The 17,616-nt window shown below is 42.8% G+C and overlaps 1 protein-coding gene across 1 annotated transcript; it reads left to right on the plus strand.

Annotated features, from left to right (window-relative positions):
- Window positions 1–12,372: 12,372 nt before the first annotated feature.
- On the plus strand, window positions 12,373–15,651 carry LOC149911677 (uncharacterized; the record flags this gene model as incomplete). Its single annotated transcript, XM_090133393.1, has 1 exon — window positions 12,373–15,651. A coding segment is annotated over one exon (993 nt), but the record flags the coding sequence as incomplete, so codon positions are not given.
- Window positions 15,652–17,616: the final 1,965 nt, after the last annotated feature.

Consider the following 17,616-nt stretch of genomic DNA (forward strand, 5'->3'; position numbering starts at 1 on the left):
CAGGAAAAAAAAGAACTAAGCATAAAAAAAAGAAAAGCAAAAAGAAATGGGCAAAAATGACACAGTAAAGAGAAAAAAAGATAAAAAGAAAAAACAATAATAAAAAAGAAAAATCCAACAACTAAAACAGAAACAAAAATATTCAAAGCAAACCCAAAAAGGGAAAAACAAAAAAAAAGCAAAGACAACAATATACAATGGCGAATGAAAGGATTTATACAGACAAAGACGGGGGAAAAAAAATGCCAGCAAACAACAGCTAAATGAGAACGCAAAAAAAAAAAAAAAAAAAAAAAAGCCAAATACATTAAAAAGGGGAGCAAAGAGAATAAAAGGGAAGAAGCAAAGTAGAAAGTAGGAAAAGCAAAGCAAAACAAGAAAACCAAAAAGCCAAGGAAAAGAAAGAACAAAACGGAAAGCAAACCAAAGGAAAAAATAAAAATAAAAATAAAAATAAAAATAAAAATAAAAATAAAAATAAAAATAAAAATAAAAATAAAAATAAAAATAAAAATAAAAATAAAAAAATAGAAATAAAAATAAAAATAAAAATGAAATAAACTTTGGAAACCTAAGCAAAGAAGCAGTAAAGAAAACGAAATCAAGTGAACAAACGAGAGCAAACCAATGCGACCCAGCGGAAAAAGAGACAAGAAACGGAAACAAAAAGAACCCACACCAACCAACAGAAGAGCAAAGAAATCTGCTCCTCAATTGGATGGCTCAGCAAAGATGACAAGAGACTGTGGTGCAGCCAGAAGCAAACCATCCGTGCCTGGGAGGAGGAAAGGGTAGCTACTGGGCATGCTGCGACCTCCACCAGAGATGCACTTTCTCAGCTAGCGCCCGTGCAGGAGTCCGCGGCTGCTAATGAGGACAAACCATCTCTCTGGAGGAAGGGAAAGCGCTCGTGGTCATGCCGAGGAGGAGGTAAGGGTAGCTACCGGGCACGGATGTGCCGGCCATCTGATGAAAGCCTCCAGTCCATGTCGAGGCATGAGGCAAGGACACCCAGGAGGCGGGAAGCCAGCTGAGCCATTGAGGAAGCACCAAGCAGAGGAGGAAAGCAGAGGGAGCTGGCTTGAGTTAAACAAGTCAGCAAAGGAAAGATAAAAATGAAGAATCCAGAGGACTAATGTCAGGTAAGTAAAGGCAATGTAAGAGGAAGCAGGCAGGCATGGGGACAAGGAAGGAGGAAGAATGTAATGAGAAAAAAAAAAAAAAAAGAGGAGCTCATGGAATGCAAAAAAAACTACATTGAAAAGGAGAAAAGAAAAGCAATACTTCTAGAACAGAAAAAAATAATGCAAAGGCATGGTCTGGAAAGAAAAAGAACCAACAACAAAGGAAAAGAAACAGCAGAAAGCAAAGCCAAAGGAGCAGTAAACAAATGTGAAAAGGAAAAGAAAAGTAGCAAAGTAAACCAAGGGAAAAAAGGACAAACAAAAAGCTAAGGCATAGACTGCAAGAATATGGCAAAGCAAAGAATTCAAGGAAACACCTGAGACAATAAAAAAGCTAACAAATTTAAGGAGAGTACATGGAAAAAAAAAGGAAAAAGAAAAAAGAAAACAAACAGGAATAAAAGAGAAGCAGCAAAGTAGAAAGCAGTAGGAAAACTAAGTGGAAAAAAAAGCAAACAAAGCCTATGACATCCAAGGGAACAAAATACCCAACAGAAAATAAATAATAACTAACAAAACGAAAGAAAAACAGGCAGGAGAAAAAAAAGACTAAGAAAAATCAAAGCAAAACTACGAAAGGGAATGGAAAGAAAAGGCAAAGACATACAATGCTGTATCATGGCAAAGCAAAGGATTCAAACAAAAAAAAATAAGCAAACTAATGCAAGAGGAAGTAAACGGAAAAAGAAACAGAAAAGAAAAAGAAAGGGAATAAAAGAGAACTAAGTAAAGCAAGCAGAATGAAAGGCCATGCAAAGGAAAGGGTGGAAGGAAAACCAAGAGCAAAGGAGAGCAAAGCAATGGAAAAAGGAATAAAATGAAAAGGAATATTCAGGAAAAAGAGAAAAGAAATGGAAAGAAAGAAACTGCCATGAAAATCCAACCCAAGTGAAGAGAACAGTGGAAAGCAAAGGAAAAAAAACAACAGGTAAGAAAACTAAGCAACAACAAAAGAAAGCAAACCAAAACAGAAAAGTAAAAACTAAATAAAAAGGCAAAGAAAAAAGAAAAAGGGAAGAAAACAGAAAACCTAAAAAAAAAGAACAAACAACGGTTCAAAAAAAAAACCCAGAATACAAAAAGAGACAAAACAGGCAAAACATGTAAAAGAACAAAAGGACAAAAAATGAAAACACACACACACAAACAATGAAATATTAAAAAAAAAAAAAAAAAAAAAAGCACAAAAAGAAAAACACACACAAAAACAAAAAAACCCAAGAAAATAAAAAGCAAAACCAACATAAATTAAAAAACCCCCAAACTAAACACCAAACATACAAAAATTGCAACAAAAACACACAAGCATAAAACAAAAACCGCAAATAAACAGAAAAAAGTTAAAAAGAAAAGCAAAAATTAATCATAAAAAACAGAAAAGCAAAAAACAAAAGCACAAAAAACACACAAGCACAAAAAACCAAAAAGATGTAAAAACAAAAAAAGAAAAAAGCAAAAAATAAACAAGCATAAAATAGAAACAAAAAAGCAAAAAGGAACGAAACAAAAACCACAAATACATAAAATAAGAAACCAGAATGAGCACAAATCACAAATCAAAAACCAAAAACAAAAAAAAAAAACAGAATACAAATACCAACAATGCACACCACAAATACAAAAGTTACAATAAAACACACAATACAAAAATTACCATAGAACACACACACAAAATGAAGAAAAAAAAAAAAAAAAGAAAAAAGAAAAAACAAACAGGAAAAAAAAGAACTAAGCATAAAAAAAAGAAAAGCAAAAAGAAATGGGCAAAAATGACACAGTAAAGAGAAAAAAAGATAAAAAGAAAAAACAATAATAAAAAAGAAAAATCCAACAACTAAAACAGAAACAAAAATATTCAAAGCAAACCCAAAAAGGGAAAAACAAAAAAAAAGCAAAGACAACAATATACAATGGCGAATGAAAGGATTTATACAGACAAAGACGGGGGAAAAAAAATGCCAGCAAACAACAGCTAAATGAGAACGCAAAAAAAAAAAAAAAAAAAAAAAGCCAAATACATTAAAAAGGGGAGCAAAGAGAACAAAAGGGAAGAAGCAAAGTAGAAAGTAGGAAAAGCAAAGCAAAACAAGAAAACCAAAAAGCCAAGGAAAAGAAAGAACAAAACGGAAAGCAAACCAAAGGAAAAAATAAAAATAAAAATAAAAATAAAAATAAAAATAAAAATAAAAATAAAAATAAAAATAAAAATAAAAATAAAAATAAAAATAAAAATAAAAATGAAATAAACTTTGGAAACCTAAGCAAAGAAGCAGTAAAGAAAACGAAATCAAGTGAACAAACGAGAGCAAACCAATGCGACCCAGCGGAAAAAGAGACAAGAAACGGAAACAAAAAGAACCCACACCAACCAACAGAAGAGCAAAGAAATCTGCTCCTCAATTGGATGGCTCAGCAAAGATGGCAAGAGACTGTGGTGCAGCCAGAAGCAAACCATCCGTGCCTGGGAGGAGGAAAGGGTAGCTACTGGGCATGCTGCGACCTCCACCAGAGATGCACTTTCTCAGCTAGCGCCCGTGCAGGAGTCCGCGGCTGCTAATGAGGACAAACCATCTCTCTGGAGGAAGGGAAAGCGCTCGTGGTCATGCTGAGGAGGAGGTAAGGGTAGCTACCGGGCACGGATGTGCCGGCCATCTGATGAAAGCCTCCAGTCCATGTCGAGGCATGAGGCAAGGACACCCAGGAGGCGGGAAGGCAGCTGAGCCATTGAGGAAGCACCAAGCAGAGGAGGAAAGCAGAGGGAGCTGGCTTGAGTTAAACAAGTCAGCAAAGGAAAGATAAAAATGAAGAATCCAGAGGACTAATGTCAGGTAAGTAAAGGCAATGTAAGAGGAAGCAGGCAGGCATGGGGACAAGGAAGGAGGAAGAATGTAATGAGAAAAAAAAAAAAAAAAAGAGGAGCTCATGGAATGCAAAAAAAACTACATTGAAAAGGAGAAAAGAAAATACTTCTAGAACAGAAAAAAATAATGCAAAGGCATGGTCTGGAAAGAAAAAGAACCAACAACAAAGGAAAAGAAACAGCAGAAAGCAAAGCCAAAGGAGCAGTAAACAAATGTGAAAAGGAAAAGAAAAGTAGCAAAGTAAACCAAGGGAAAAAAGGACAAACAAAAAGCTAAGGCATAGACTGCAAGAATATGGCAAAGCAAAGAATTCAAGGAAACACCTGAGACAATAAAAAAGCTAACAAATTTAAGGAGAGTACATGGAAAAAAAAAGGAAAAAGAAAAAAGAAAACAAACAGGAATAAAAGAGAAGCAGCAAAGTAGAAAGCAGTAGGAAAACTAAGTGGAAAAAAAAGCAAACAAAGCCTATGACATCCAAGGGAACAAAATACCCAACAGAAAATAAATAATAACTAACAAAACGAAAGAAAAACAGGCAGGAGAAAAAAAAGACTAAGAAAAATCAAAGCAAAACTACGAAAGGGAATGGAAAGAAAAGGCAAAGACATACAATGCTGTATCATGGCAAAGCAAAGGATTCAAACAAAAAAAAATAAGCAAACTAATGCAAGAGGAAGTAAACGGAAAAAGAAACAGAAAAGAAAAAGAAAGGGAATAAAAGAGAACTAAGTAAAGCAAGCAGAATGAAAGGCCATGCAAAGGAAAGGGTGGAAGAAAAACCAAGAGCAAAGGAGAGCAAAGCAATGGAAAAAAGAATAAAATGAAAAGGAATATTCAGGAAAAAGAGAAAAGAAATGGAAAGAAAGAAACTGCCATGAAAATCCAACCCAAGTGAAGAGAACAGTGGAAAGCAAAGGAAAAAAAACAACAGGTAAGAAAACTAAGCAACAACAAAAGAAAGCAAACCAAAACAGAAAAGTAAAAACTAAATAAAAAGGCAAAGAAAAAAGAAAAAGGGAAGAAAACAGAAAACCTAAAAAAAAAAGAACAAACAACGGTTCAAAAAAAAAACCCAGAATACAAAAAGAGACAAAACAGGCAAAACATGTAAAAGAACAAAAGGACAAAAAATGAAAACACACACACACAAACAATGAAATATTAAAAACAAAAAAAAACAAAAAAAAAAAAACAAAAAAAAAAGCACAAAAAGAAAAACACACACAAAAACAAAAAAACCCAAGAAAATAAAAAGCAAAACCAACATAAATTAAAAAACCCCCAAACTAAACACCAAACATACAAAAATTGCAACAAAAACACACAAGCATAAAACAAAAACCGCAAATAAACAGAAAAAAGTTAAAAAGAAAAGCAAAAATTAATCATAAAAAACAGAAAAGCAAAAAACAAAAGCACAAAAAACACACAAGCACAAAAAACCAAAAAGATGTAAAAACAAAAAAAGAAAAAAGCAAAAAATAAACAAGCATAAAATAGAAACAAAAAAGCAAAAAGGAACGAAACAAAAACCACAAATACATAAAATAAGAAACCAGAATGAGCACAAATCACAAATCAAAAACCAAAAACAAACAAAAAAAAACAGAATACAAATACCAACAATGCACACCACAAATACAAAAGTTACAATAAAACACACAATACAAAAATTACCATAGAACACACACACAAAATGAAGAAAAAAAAAAAAAAAAGAAAAAAGAAAAAACAAACAGGAAAAAAAAGAACTAAGCATAAAAAAAAGAAAAGCAAAAAGAAATGGGCAAAAATGACACAGTAAAGAGAAAAAAAGATAAAAAGGAAAAACAATAATAAAAAAGAAAAATCCAACAACTAAAAAAGAAACAAAAATATTCAAAGCAAACCCAAAAAGGGAAAAACAAAAAAAAAGCAAAGACAACAATATACAATGGCGAATGAAAGGATTTATACAGACAAAGACGGGGGAAAAAAAATGCCAGCAAACAACAGCTAAATGAGAACGCAAAAAAAAAAAAAAAAAAAAAAAAGCCAAATACATTAAAAAGGGGAGCAAAGAGAATAAAAGGGAAGAAGCAAAGTAGAAAGTAGGAAAAGCAAAGCAAAACAAGAAAACCAAAAAGCCAAGGAAAAGAAAGAACAACAAAATGGAAAGCAAACCAATAAAAATAAAAATGAAAAAAACTTTGGAAACCTAAGCAAAGAAGCAGTAAAGAAAACGAAATCAAGTGAACAAACGAGAGCAAACCAATGCGACCCAGCGGAAAAAGAGACAAGGAACAGAAACAAAAAGAACCCACACCAACCAACAGAAGAAAGAAAGATAAAAATGAAGAATCCAGAGGACTAATGTCAGGTAAGTAAAGGCAATGTAAGAGGAAGCAGGCAGGCATGGGGACAAGGAAGGGGAGAAAGAAGGAAAGGAAGAAATCTAAAAAATTTAATCAAGGTTAAAAATATATATATATATAAAAAAAAAATCAGAGCAAAGGAAAAAAAAAGAGAAGGAGCAAACAAGAAAGCCAATGAAAGCAAAGCAAAGAAAGAAAACTAAAAAACAATGAGCAAATTTGGAATCAAAAACAAAAGAGGAAACCAAGGGAATGGAAAAACAAAAAAAAGGAACAGAAAGAAAAAAGCAATCAAAGTGAAAGATAGCACAGAAAAATCTGTTGAAAAGAAGGAAGATGAAAAGGAATTCTCATAGAAAAAGAACAATAATGGGAAGAAAGAAATGCAAAGAAAAAAAAATGACAAAATGAAGAAAACAGTGGAAAGCAAAGAGAAAAACGCAGTAAGGAAAAATAACGGGAAAAGAAAGCAAAGAAAACCAACAACATCCAAATCAACATAAAAGAAATGTTAAAATGTTTTAGTAAAAATACAAGAGAAAAAAAAGCAAAGCAAAGCAACAACATCCAAAGCAAAACAATACAAAAGAAACAAACAAAACAAATGTTTGGTTAAAAAACAAAGAAAAATAAAGCAATAAAAAAAGAGCAGAAGAAAAGCACAGAAAAAAAAAAAAAAAGACATGCAAAGAAAAATCAAAACCATAGAATGCAATATCATGGCAAAGTAAAGCATTCAAACAGAGAAAGGGAAAGAAAAAAAAAAAAACCTAACTAAAGCTAAAAAGAGTAAACGAAAAAACAGTGAGAAAAAATAAAAAAGCAAAGGAAAGAGAACCAGCAAAGCTGAAAGGAAAACAAAGCAAAGAAAGAAAACTAAAAAGCAGTGCAAAGGAATGCAAAGGTACTCGTGACATTGAGACAGAACTGCAACAGCGCCAAGCACAGAAGGAAAGCACGGGAACAGGCTTGAGTTAAACGAGTCAGAAAAGGAAAAAGGACTCAACAGAACATAAAGTAAATTTAAAAAACTAAAAAAAAAGATAAAACAAAAGCAAAGGGAAGAAGCGGGAACAAGCAGAGTAGAAAGTAAAGCAAAGCAAAGAAAGAAAACTAGAAAGCAATGCAAAGCAATGTGAAGCAGAGGTGAAAAGGAAGAACAAAAGAGCAAACCAAAGCAAAGCAAGGGAAAATAAACGAAGCCTCAATTTTGGCAGCTTGATCTTCCTGACGGTTGTTTTGTTGTCCTTCATTGGCCCGACTGCTGAGCACATGAGTATCGCCATGGCACACCTTTACACCCGTATTCTTTGTTTGGGCAGCAATGTCTTTCCACAGCTCAGCAACCCAAATAGATTTAGCCCTATTTGGGCCGCCAGTTGTTTTCTTCCCACTGCTGGAACCACCCCCATAAGGCGCTTGCCACCATCCATGAGTCGTGTAAAGATAGAGCACTGGCCACCTCTCCCGTTCAGCAGCATCTGAGGCCAGCTGAACAGCCTTTACCTCTGCACATTGCCTTGATTCTCCTTTTCCTTCAGCGCCTCTGCAGCTCGTCGTGTGGGGCTCCACACAGCAGCTTTCCGTCTGCAACGCTTCCCCACAACAGGACACAATCCATCTGTGAACAGAGCACATTTCTTTACATCCCACATCGTAATCTCAATCTCCAATCCCAATCCCGTATCACTAATCCTATATCCCACATCCCAATCCCACATCTTAATCTCAACCCCGAGCCACATCCCAATCCCGATCCCATATCCCAGTCCCACCTCCCAATCCCACGTCTGTAACCCAGTGCCATTCTTAATCTCAATCCCAATCCCACATCCAAATCCCACATCAAGTGCTGCTTGCTCCTGCAGCTCGGAAAGCAAATGGGATCCTGGGCTCCATCAGAAGAGGGGTGGCCAGCAGGGACAGGGAGGTGATTGTCCCTCTCTACTCTGCTCTTGCGAGGCCCCATCTGCAGTACTGTGTGCAGGCCTGGAGCCCCCAGGACAAGAAAGACACAGAGCTGTTGGAGAGGGTCCAGAGGAGAGCCACAAAGATGATCAGGGGGCTGCAAAGACAGGCTGAGGGAGCTGGGCTTGTTCAGCCTGGAGAAAAGAAGGCTGCGAGGTGAGCTCATTGCAGCCTTTCAGTACCTAAAGGGAGCCTACAAACAGGAGGAGTCCACTCTTTGAAAGGGGAGATAACAGCAGGACAAGGGGAAATGGTTTGAAGTTGAGGTAGGGAAGATTTAGGTTGGATGTCCGGGGGAAGTTCTTTCCTATGAGAGTAGTGAGGTGCTGGAACAGCTGCCCAGAGAGCTTGCGGATGCCCCGTGCATCCCTGGAGGTGCTCAAGGTTAGATTGGATGGGGCCCTGGGGTTTGACTCTGTGGGGGTGCCCCAACGCTGGGGTGTGACACCATTCGAGTGACAGAGAGGTGTCCCCAGCTTCATGGCATGACACTGTAGGGGTGTCCTCAACTTCGGGGTGGGACACCATTGGGATGACACAGGTTTGTTCGCAGCTTTCGGGTGTGCCACTGTGGGGATGACATAGGGCTGTCCCCAACTTCACGCTCTGGGAGTGTCCCCAAGTTTGGGGATGTGACACCACGATGCGGTGTCCTCACTTCCCCTGGGAAGTCCTCGAGCTGCTTCTGAATGCCTCCGAGGATGTCCTGGGCACACGTGGGACCCCCTGGACCCTACAGGATCCTTCTGGGACATCTCCAGACCCTTCTGGATGAACCCACGGACCCCATGGATCAACATGAGGACCCCCCAGACCCGCCAAGTCCTCTCTGGGACATCCCCAGACCTTCTGGATGACTCCAGGATCACTCAGACCCTTATGAGGACTCTCTGGACCGTACCAGACTCAACTGGGACCATCTTCAGATCAGCCCAGGGACTTCTCAGTGCTCCTGGACACATAGTGGGAGCTCACAGATCCTTCCAGGGGCCCACGGGATCAACCTGGGGATGCCCTGGACACCCAAAACCCACCTGGGACATCTCCAGACTCTTCTGGTTGAGTCCTGAACCCCCTGGATGCACCCAAACCTCTCTAGGACTTCTCCTGCAGATCCTTCTGCATGATTCCAAGGGAGGATAAGGAGGGTTCAGCGGGGGGTGGGAGGGGGAGAAATGAGCTAGTGAGGCTGGGGATGGAGGGAGAGGTGGAAGAGGGAAACTGGAGAGTTGTGTGGAGCTTCTGTGGGGTGGAAAGGGAGTCTGGGGGAAGAGAGTGAGGGGAATGAAAAGAGGAGAACAAGGCTGACCACGTGAGTGGAAAGGGGGTCTGGGGTGGAGGGAGGGGTGGGAGGGGAGAATTGGAGGTTGTGGGGGGGGCTTCTTTGGGACATGAAGGGGGTCCAGTTGGGGGAAATTGGGGGCCAACATAGGGGAAAGGGACTCCAGAGGGCAGGGAGGAGGGCATGGGGGTACAGGGGACTGTAGGGGTCAGAAATGGGGTGAGGAGCGGGGGGAGGAAGGGAAGACAGGGGACCCTGCGGGGTAAATTGAGGGGACTGGGGAATGGTAGGAGACTCTATGGATCAGAATGGGGGAATTGGAGCAGGGGAACTTGAGGGGACAGGGAATTCTGGGGGTCAGATAGAAGGGACGGGGAGCAGACAAAATCTAGGGGAGAAAACGGGAAGACTCGTGGGGGGGCGAGATTGGGGACACAAGGGATCAGAGTGGGAGACAGACAGACACGGAACCCTGGGGGTCAGAATGGGGAACAGGGGCAGACAGTGATGGAGGAACTGAGGGGACGGGTAGAAGAAGACTCCAGCGATGAGAATGGGGGAAGTGGAGGCGGGGTACGGGGGGGGAGAGCGTAAGCCCAGCGGTCAGACTGAGGCACTCGGGAGGTTGTGGGCGACCCGCGGCGGGGGGGATGGGTGTGGGGGGAAGGCAGTGAAACACCGTGGGTGGGGGGGAAGGGCGGGGGGCACAGGGCACCTCCCGCCGCCGAGCAGAGGCCCTGAGCAGCAGAGGACCCATGCGGCCAAGACAGGACGGCCCCAGCCCCGATGCCCCCGGTGCCCCCGCCGCCCCCGAACACCCACTCGTAGAAGCTGAGGCGGCGCTCGGAGTCCGGGGCTGCGCCGCGGCGCTGGAGCAGCGCGGGGCCCCGCTCCGCTTCCGCATGGCCGCGTCCTCGGGTCGCCGCGTGATGACGTCACTCCGCGGGGAGCGGGGACGGCACGTCGCTCGAGCAACGGCCGCGCCGGGGCGCTGTCGCTATGGAGACGCCGCCGCGCATGCGCTGTCGCCGCGGGGACGGCTTCCCGAGCCGCAAGGAGGGAGGGCGCGCTGTCGCCGTGGCAGCGCGGCCTGCACGCACGGCCGGAAGCCCGAGTGGGGTTCGAGGGGCAGCGGGGGGCGAAGAAGGGTGGGGGGGGAACGGAGAGCCCTCAGGGATCTCCTGGGGAGGTGGGGGAGCGACTGGGGGCGGGCAGAGCTCCGGGGATGGTGGCTGTGAGTGGGGCTGTGGGGTGGGACATCCGCAGGGAGATGCAGCCAAACAGGGGGATGTGGGCAGAGCATGGAGGTGTGGGAAAAGGAAGACGGGCATCTGGACAACAGCGTGAGAGCCAGGCTGATAGGGAGGGAGGGAGCGAGGGAGGAATGGGAAGAAAGGGAGGGAGGGAGGGAGGGAGAGGGGGGAGGGAAATGGAAAAACAGGAAAAAAAGGGAAGAAGGGAAAAAAAGGGGAGAAGGGAAGGGAAAGGAAGGGAAGGGAATGTTGGTTCTGCATTTGATATTAAAAAGTAGCAATTGGTTTGAAGAAGTAGAACATAATGCATTTGTATTCTGTAACTTATCCTTGTTGATCTAAGAAGTAAAATACTGTATATGTTAGCGGCATGTTTTAGAAACATAATTACTGAATTACCTAACAAATTCTTTCTCACAAAACTGCAGTAGATTTTCAATGTTCTGAACAATGTGGGTGTGGAGAGCGTGATTGAGACCTGGCTGGCTGAGAAAGGCCACACAGACAGTATTCGGCTAGTGAGACGAGAGTCCTTGAGCAATGTAACAGGATGTAAACAAGGCTAACGAGGAGAGAGTCCTTGAGCAAACTAACAGGATGTGTAGGAAGGTAGGAGAATGTAGAAATAAGAAAGATGAATGGCATGGTCTAATCACAAAAAGTACAAAGAAGGGCTGGGGCAACAAGTAGCTGAAGAGCCTATCAGGAGCTCGGGCTTTGCAATGTGTATGAGCTTCATTAGCGCCAACATAAATGCACGCAACCTTCTGATTAAAGTTGAGACTTTCTGATCAATTCTGTGGTCGTGTGTTTGTCTCCCGCCGAGCTTCGACTAATGGTGACCCCGACGTGATACCCGTTGGATAGAACCAGACGAGCGGCGTAGGAAGTTCGGGTCCCTAAGCAGCGGGGACGGCGAAAGCACTCCGAGAAAGAAGAGGTGCCACGCCTCAGGACACTCTGTGAGACCTGACCGATACGTGCTGCCGGACTTTGCAAGGCTGCAACAGCGCTGAAACTTAGGTATGGAAAGGGAAGCAGCTTATCAATTATTTACTCGCTTTTTAGAAGAGCGTGGGATAAAAGGAATAGATCTTAAAAAAGGGCTCCCTGGATTATTGGCCTATGGTCAGAGCCGGGGTTTGCTTGTTAACCCTCATTCAGTCCATGAGCTGAGTGAGTGGTGGAAGTTTGGAGATGTGTTGTGGGAGGCTACGATAGAGGACAATAAAGTGGCAAGGAAACTGGGGAAGTTATGGAAGGCAGTTCATAATGAATTGCTTCAGAGTCAGGGTGAGAAAAGGGCAGCTCAACAAGTTGTGGGGGCACACCAGCGAAATGAGGGTTACGGGAATTGGCCGCCAGCAGTTCCTCCTGCCGTAAGCACAATCGTTATCCCAGCCGAACGGGCTGTGGGCTCAGAGCCAGTAAATGCTCCAGCCGCCGGCTGGGAGCCAATGACTGTTCCAACCGCGCCTTGTGGAACCATTAACCCCTTCAGCAACTGCCCTAGAAAAGCAAGGCGATGAGCCGGTCCCTGGGGCAGAAAGTGCCCTGGCGGAGGCAATCGCAAGAGAGCGCAGAGAGGCATGGGCGAGCATAGCGAAAGCATGCATGGAGCAGCGGGATGGTGAAGGGGCGGCGGCGGTGCAGGAATTGGCGTGCCCTGTGACCTATACTCCTTTGGCTGCAGGAGGAATGCAGGCAACCATATCAGCATTAGACTGGAAATTATTGTCACAGCTGAGGGCTCCAGTTAGCCAGTGTGGAGTCACGGGTGAGCCAGTGAAGCAAATGTTGGATTTTATCTGGGGTTCACAAATATTGCTACAAGCAGACATAAGGGGAGTAGCAAAGTTGATATTTACTCAGCATCAGTTATTGCTGTTTATTGCTCACTGGCAAGATCTGTGCCAGCAGAGTGTGATGATTCAGAGGCAGCCAGGAGATCCGCTGCATGGGGTAACACTTGATGAACTACTAGGGCTGGGACCATACGTGAGGACGGAGACTCAAGCCCTCTTAGGTCCGGACAAATTGAGAGAATCTATGCAATTGGCTAGGCAGGCCATGTCCAGAATTAGGGCACCAGGTGGACTCCCCTCATGCATGGGAATCCAGCAAGGAAGGAGTGAGGATATCGGGAGCTTTATTGATAGGATAGCGACAGCTATAGAGGCTGCAGGGGTACCTGAATACATGAAGGGAGCTATGTTAAAACAATGTGCATTACAAAATTGCAATTCTACAACTCGGGGAGTTTTAAACACATTGAGTAGTGGATGGACAATAGAAGAAGCACTAGAGCGAATATCAAATATACCTAGTGGTCCACAAGCATTATTAGTGAAGGCAATGGCAGATCTGGGTGAGGGATTAAAAGCCCAGGCACAAGCTAGTCAGTCGCAGGTAATGGCAGCTCTTGCACCTTTGCGAGCGTCAGAAGTCCACACACGCTGAGCAACAGATGACACTCCTGCATGAAACACTGGCAGCAAAGGACTAGTGATAGCACCAGAAAAGATCCAGCATACGTCCCCCTGGAAATATCTCAGACTGATATTAAATGATAAAATCGTCATGCCGCAAAAGCTTCAATTGAAGACAGACATAAGGACTTAAAACGACACCCAAAAATTACTAGGAGCCCTGCAGTGGCTACAGCCCATAGTCAGCATTCCAAATGAACTTATAGAATCATTGCGGTCTATATTGCGGGGAATGGTTGTGCATACTCCCATTGCAGCTCACGGAACCCACAAAAAGAACGGTGTCAGGATGCGAAACGATGAGAAAGACTGAAACCAGGCTTGAAACGACCATGAACTCATAGTGATTGGGATTGTGTGCTTCTTATTATTTGGTTTTGCTTTGTAACTTGTTGTATTTCAAACAGCAGAGTAGTAACCGTTGTTGTGTGGTTTTTATTTATTTTTAATTTTTTTTTAGTAATAGATTGAATGTGAATTAACAGGATTTAATGTTACTAATGCTGAAATCTATGGAGATAGCTATTTTAATGTATTGGTAGTGCTAAGACAAAACCTGGAAAGGAATCCCAAGCAAAGGGATGACCTTATATTATAGAATGATTAACTCTCTTTCATCCCACTATTCGGGAATTTAAAATATGATCATGAAGCACCTGAGACAAAGGCACACGCTAAGAGAGTTAACCTTGATAGTTCATTCTGCAAGCAGATGTTCCATTTGGCCTCTGTATCACGCACTGGCCATGCGGATGCAGTGTACAAATGGAAAATACTCTTTGGACCCTGAGAAGAACAAAAGAAAGAGAGAATCTGTGGTGGGTGAGAGAGGAAAAGTGCACCTTGAAGCAGGGGACGCCCTGCTGGCACTGCCTATTGCATTCATCACCCTTTTTCTGCAGGTTGTTGTTTCTCGAGGCTCAGTAAGTAATAATGCCCCTAGTTCTATCTGGCATGCAAAGTTCCTCAACTATTAATTTTCTATTAGCCCAAAGGCACAATCATGAGCACTCTAAAAGCATCTGTTGAAAAATCACTAAGATTTGTACAAAATCAATATATCAGAATATATAAAAGTTGAAGACTTCTTTCAAAGCAGTTAGAGATTAGCACAGAATGGGGCCCTTGGGGATTTATTTCCAGGTTGCAGAAAGTTGGGCTGCAGACCAAACACGTTTGTTCTTTTTAGTAGGTTAACAGTATTTCTTGTCATGATGTTATGTTTGCCTTGTTTCCTTTCTCACACTTATAGTATTGTCAATCGAGGCCTTGATTGAGTTATAATGATTGTATTATTAATATAATTAGTGTTATTATTTTATAGTATGGTAGAAGTTTGCTAATAAACAAAAAAGGGGGAAATGTGGGAACGTAAGAAAAAACTGCATGGAGCAGCAGCTGCGGAGCAAGATAAGTGGCGTGAGAACCAAGGACACCTTCAGAAGAAGAAAGAACATCTCACGGCTCTGATTGGCTAAGCAGACAAATGCCACTTCAAGGGTATTAGAGGAATTGTTGGTAGATACAGATTCAGTCAGACATGCCACGCTGCAAAATCACGCCGCTATAGACTTTTTACTGCTGGCTCATGGGCACGGATGTGAGGACTTTGATGGAATGTGCTGCATGAACCTCACGGAACACTCGTCATCAATACACCAACAAATAGCTAAGCTACAGCCCCTCACCAGCCATTTGCAGGAAGAAGAGGGTTTGGGGTTAGAGGACTGGCTCCGTGGGCTAGGAATTGGTCCCTGGTTTCGAGACATCATACGATTCATGCTTATGATACTGGGGGTGTTAATTGTGTTACTGTTGGTGGTGCCATGTGTGTTCTCTTGTCTACAGCGCTTAATACACCGAGCAATTGATAAGCTAGTACGAGCTAGCCTAGGTGACCAAAAAGAAAACAGGGGAAGTGTGGAGAGCGTGATTGAGACCTGGCTGGCTGAGAAAGGCCACACAGACAGTATTCGGCTAGTGAGACGAGAGTCCTTGAGCAATGTAACAGGATGTAAACAAGGCTAACGAGGAGAGAGTCCTTGAGCAAACTAACAGGATGTGTAGGAAGGTAGGAGAATGTAGAAATAAGAAAGATGAATGGCATGGTCTAATCACAAAAAGTACAAAGAAGGGCTGGGGCAACAAGTAGCTGAAGAGCCTATCAGGAGCTCGGGCTTTGCAATGTGTATGAGCTTCATTAGCGCCAACATAAATGCACGCAACCTTCTGATTAAAGTTGAGACTTTCTGATCAATTCTGTGGTCGTGTGTTTGTCTCCTGCCGAGCTCCGACAATGCTTGTGCATTGGGATGGCATGTAGCTCAGGTAGTACCCCTTCCTCCGGGGTGGACCAAGGATTCCCAAGGGATGCAATGTATGGTTGCCCTGTACCAGGAGAAAACAGCCTGGGAAAATGAAGCCTGAAAATCACTCTCCCTGTTGTTTCCCCGGATATCAGAGATAGATGCCAAAATCCCTCCTGCATTCTCCATGGCCATCGGTAACCGTACAGCTTGTCTCTCAAGGCAGGGTGTGAGGGCTATCAGGCCTATAGGGAATTTCTCACTGTGCAGTGGAACCTTGGATGTTACGAAGGATTTGGCGGGGAACTATTCAAGGCTGGGAATCCCCAGAGCGGATCTCTGGTGGCATTGCGGTGGGAAGATCTTACGGTCCACTCTCCCATCTCATTGGGGAGGTACCTGTGCACTTGTTCAACTGGCTATACCGTTCACTCTGGCATTTGAGAAGGATCTATCACACATTCGCAAAAGGAACAGAAGAGGTTTAGGAATCCCATTTGATGATGATACAATATATAAAGACTCAATTGGGGTGCCCAGAGGTGTCCCTGATGAATTTAAGGCTAGAAATCAATTGCTGCAGGATTTGAATCTCTATTCTGGTGGGTGACAATTAACAAAAATGTAGATTGTATAAACTACATCTATTACAATCAGCAGAGATTTATAAACTATACAAAGGAGGCAATAAAGGGAATTGCAGAACAATTGGATGCTACAAGCAGGATGGCCTGGGAGAATAGGATCGCCCTAGACATGATATTAGCTGAAAAAGGGTGTGTGTGTGTGATGTTGGGCACCCAATGCTGTACCTTTATCGCAAATAACACAGCCCCAGCTAGCACAATAACTAGAGCATTACGGGGGCTTACTACTCTTGCCAGTGAATTAGCAGAAAACTCAGGAATAGGTAATTCCCTCACTGGGTGTTTGGAGTCCTGGTTTGGCAAATGGAAAGGGATGATTGTGTCCTTATTTACTTCTTTGACTGTGGCAGCAGGAGTCCTGACGGCCGTCGGTTGCTGTATTATCCCCTGCGTGGGGGGATTGGTGCAGCGATTAACAGAAACTGCGCTGCCTAAGCAAACAGCAGTGGAACCACCACCGCACTCGGATAAAATGATGATATTAGACGAAATGGAGAATGAAGAAAATGAAGAAGTTTTTAGAATCGTACCTTTAAAAAAAGAAAAAAGAAAAAAAGGAATTGCAGAAATCAACACTTTGAAAGAAAAAGAGGGGGGAATTGTGGAAATGGAATGTTGTTTCTGCATTTGACATTAACAAGAGCAGCTGGTTTGAAGAAGTAGAACATCATGCATTTGTATTCTGTAACTTATCCTTAGAAATAGTTGATCTAAGAAGTAAAATACCGTATATGTTAGCGGTATGTTTTAAAACATTATTACTGAATTATGTGATTAATTCTTTCTTGCAAAACTGAATAGTTGTTAAATGGTCCAAACAATGCGAGTATAGTGTGTTAGGGATTAGAAAACATACTATAGAGTTGTTCTGTTAGATAAGAAACTGCCAGCAAGAGAAAAACAGATGTAGCAAACATCAGAGAAGCCAGGGCCTCTACACAAGGCCGGACTGTCTCACTCCGTGAGAAGTTGGGATGTGACAGGCAGGCGCCAAGATAGCACAGAAACATAAGCTCTTAGTTGTTTAATTACCGCTAGCATTTGTGCCCTTTACACTGGTCACTGTTCTGGTCATCCCTCTGTCCTCGCACAGAGATAAGCTGGGAAGGAGGACAGAGGGGAGTGTCTTGGAGCCCGCCTGCGGCACCCTGAGGTTCCCACAGAGCGGGACAGCTCTGCTTCGTGCAAAGGCCCTGGCTCCTTGAAAGCGTGTTCAATGTGTTTCACTTCTGCTGGCCTAACGAACCACCTCACAGCGGGTTTCCCAGC

This window comes from Phasianus colchicus, unplaced genomic scaffold, assembly GCF_987193195.1.
Source record: "Phasianus colchicus unplaced genomic scaffold, bPhaCol1.hap1.1 HAP1_SCAFFOLD_60, whole genome shotgun sequence".
Taxonomy (NCBI): Eukaryota; Metazoa; Chordata; class Aves; order Galliformes; family Phasianidae; genus Phasianus; species Phasianus colchicus.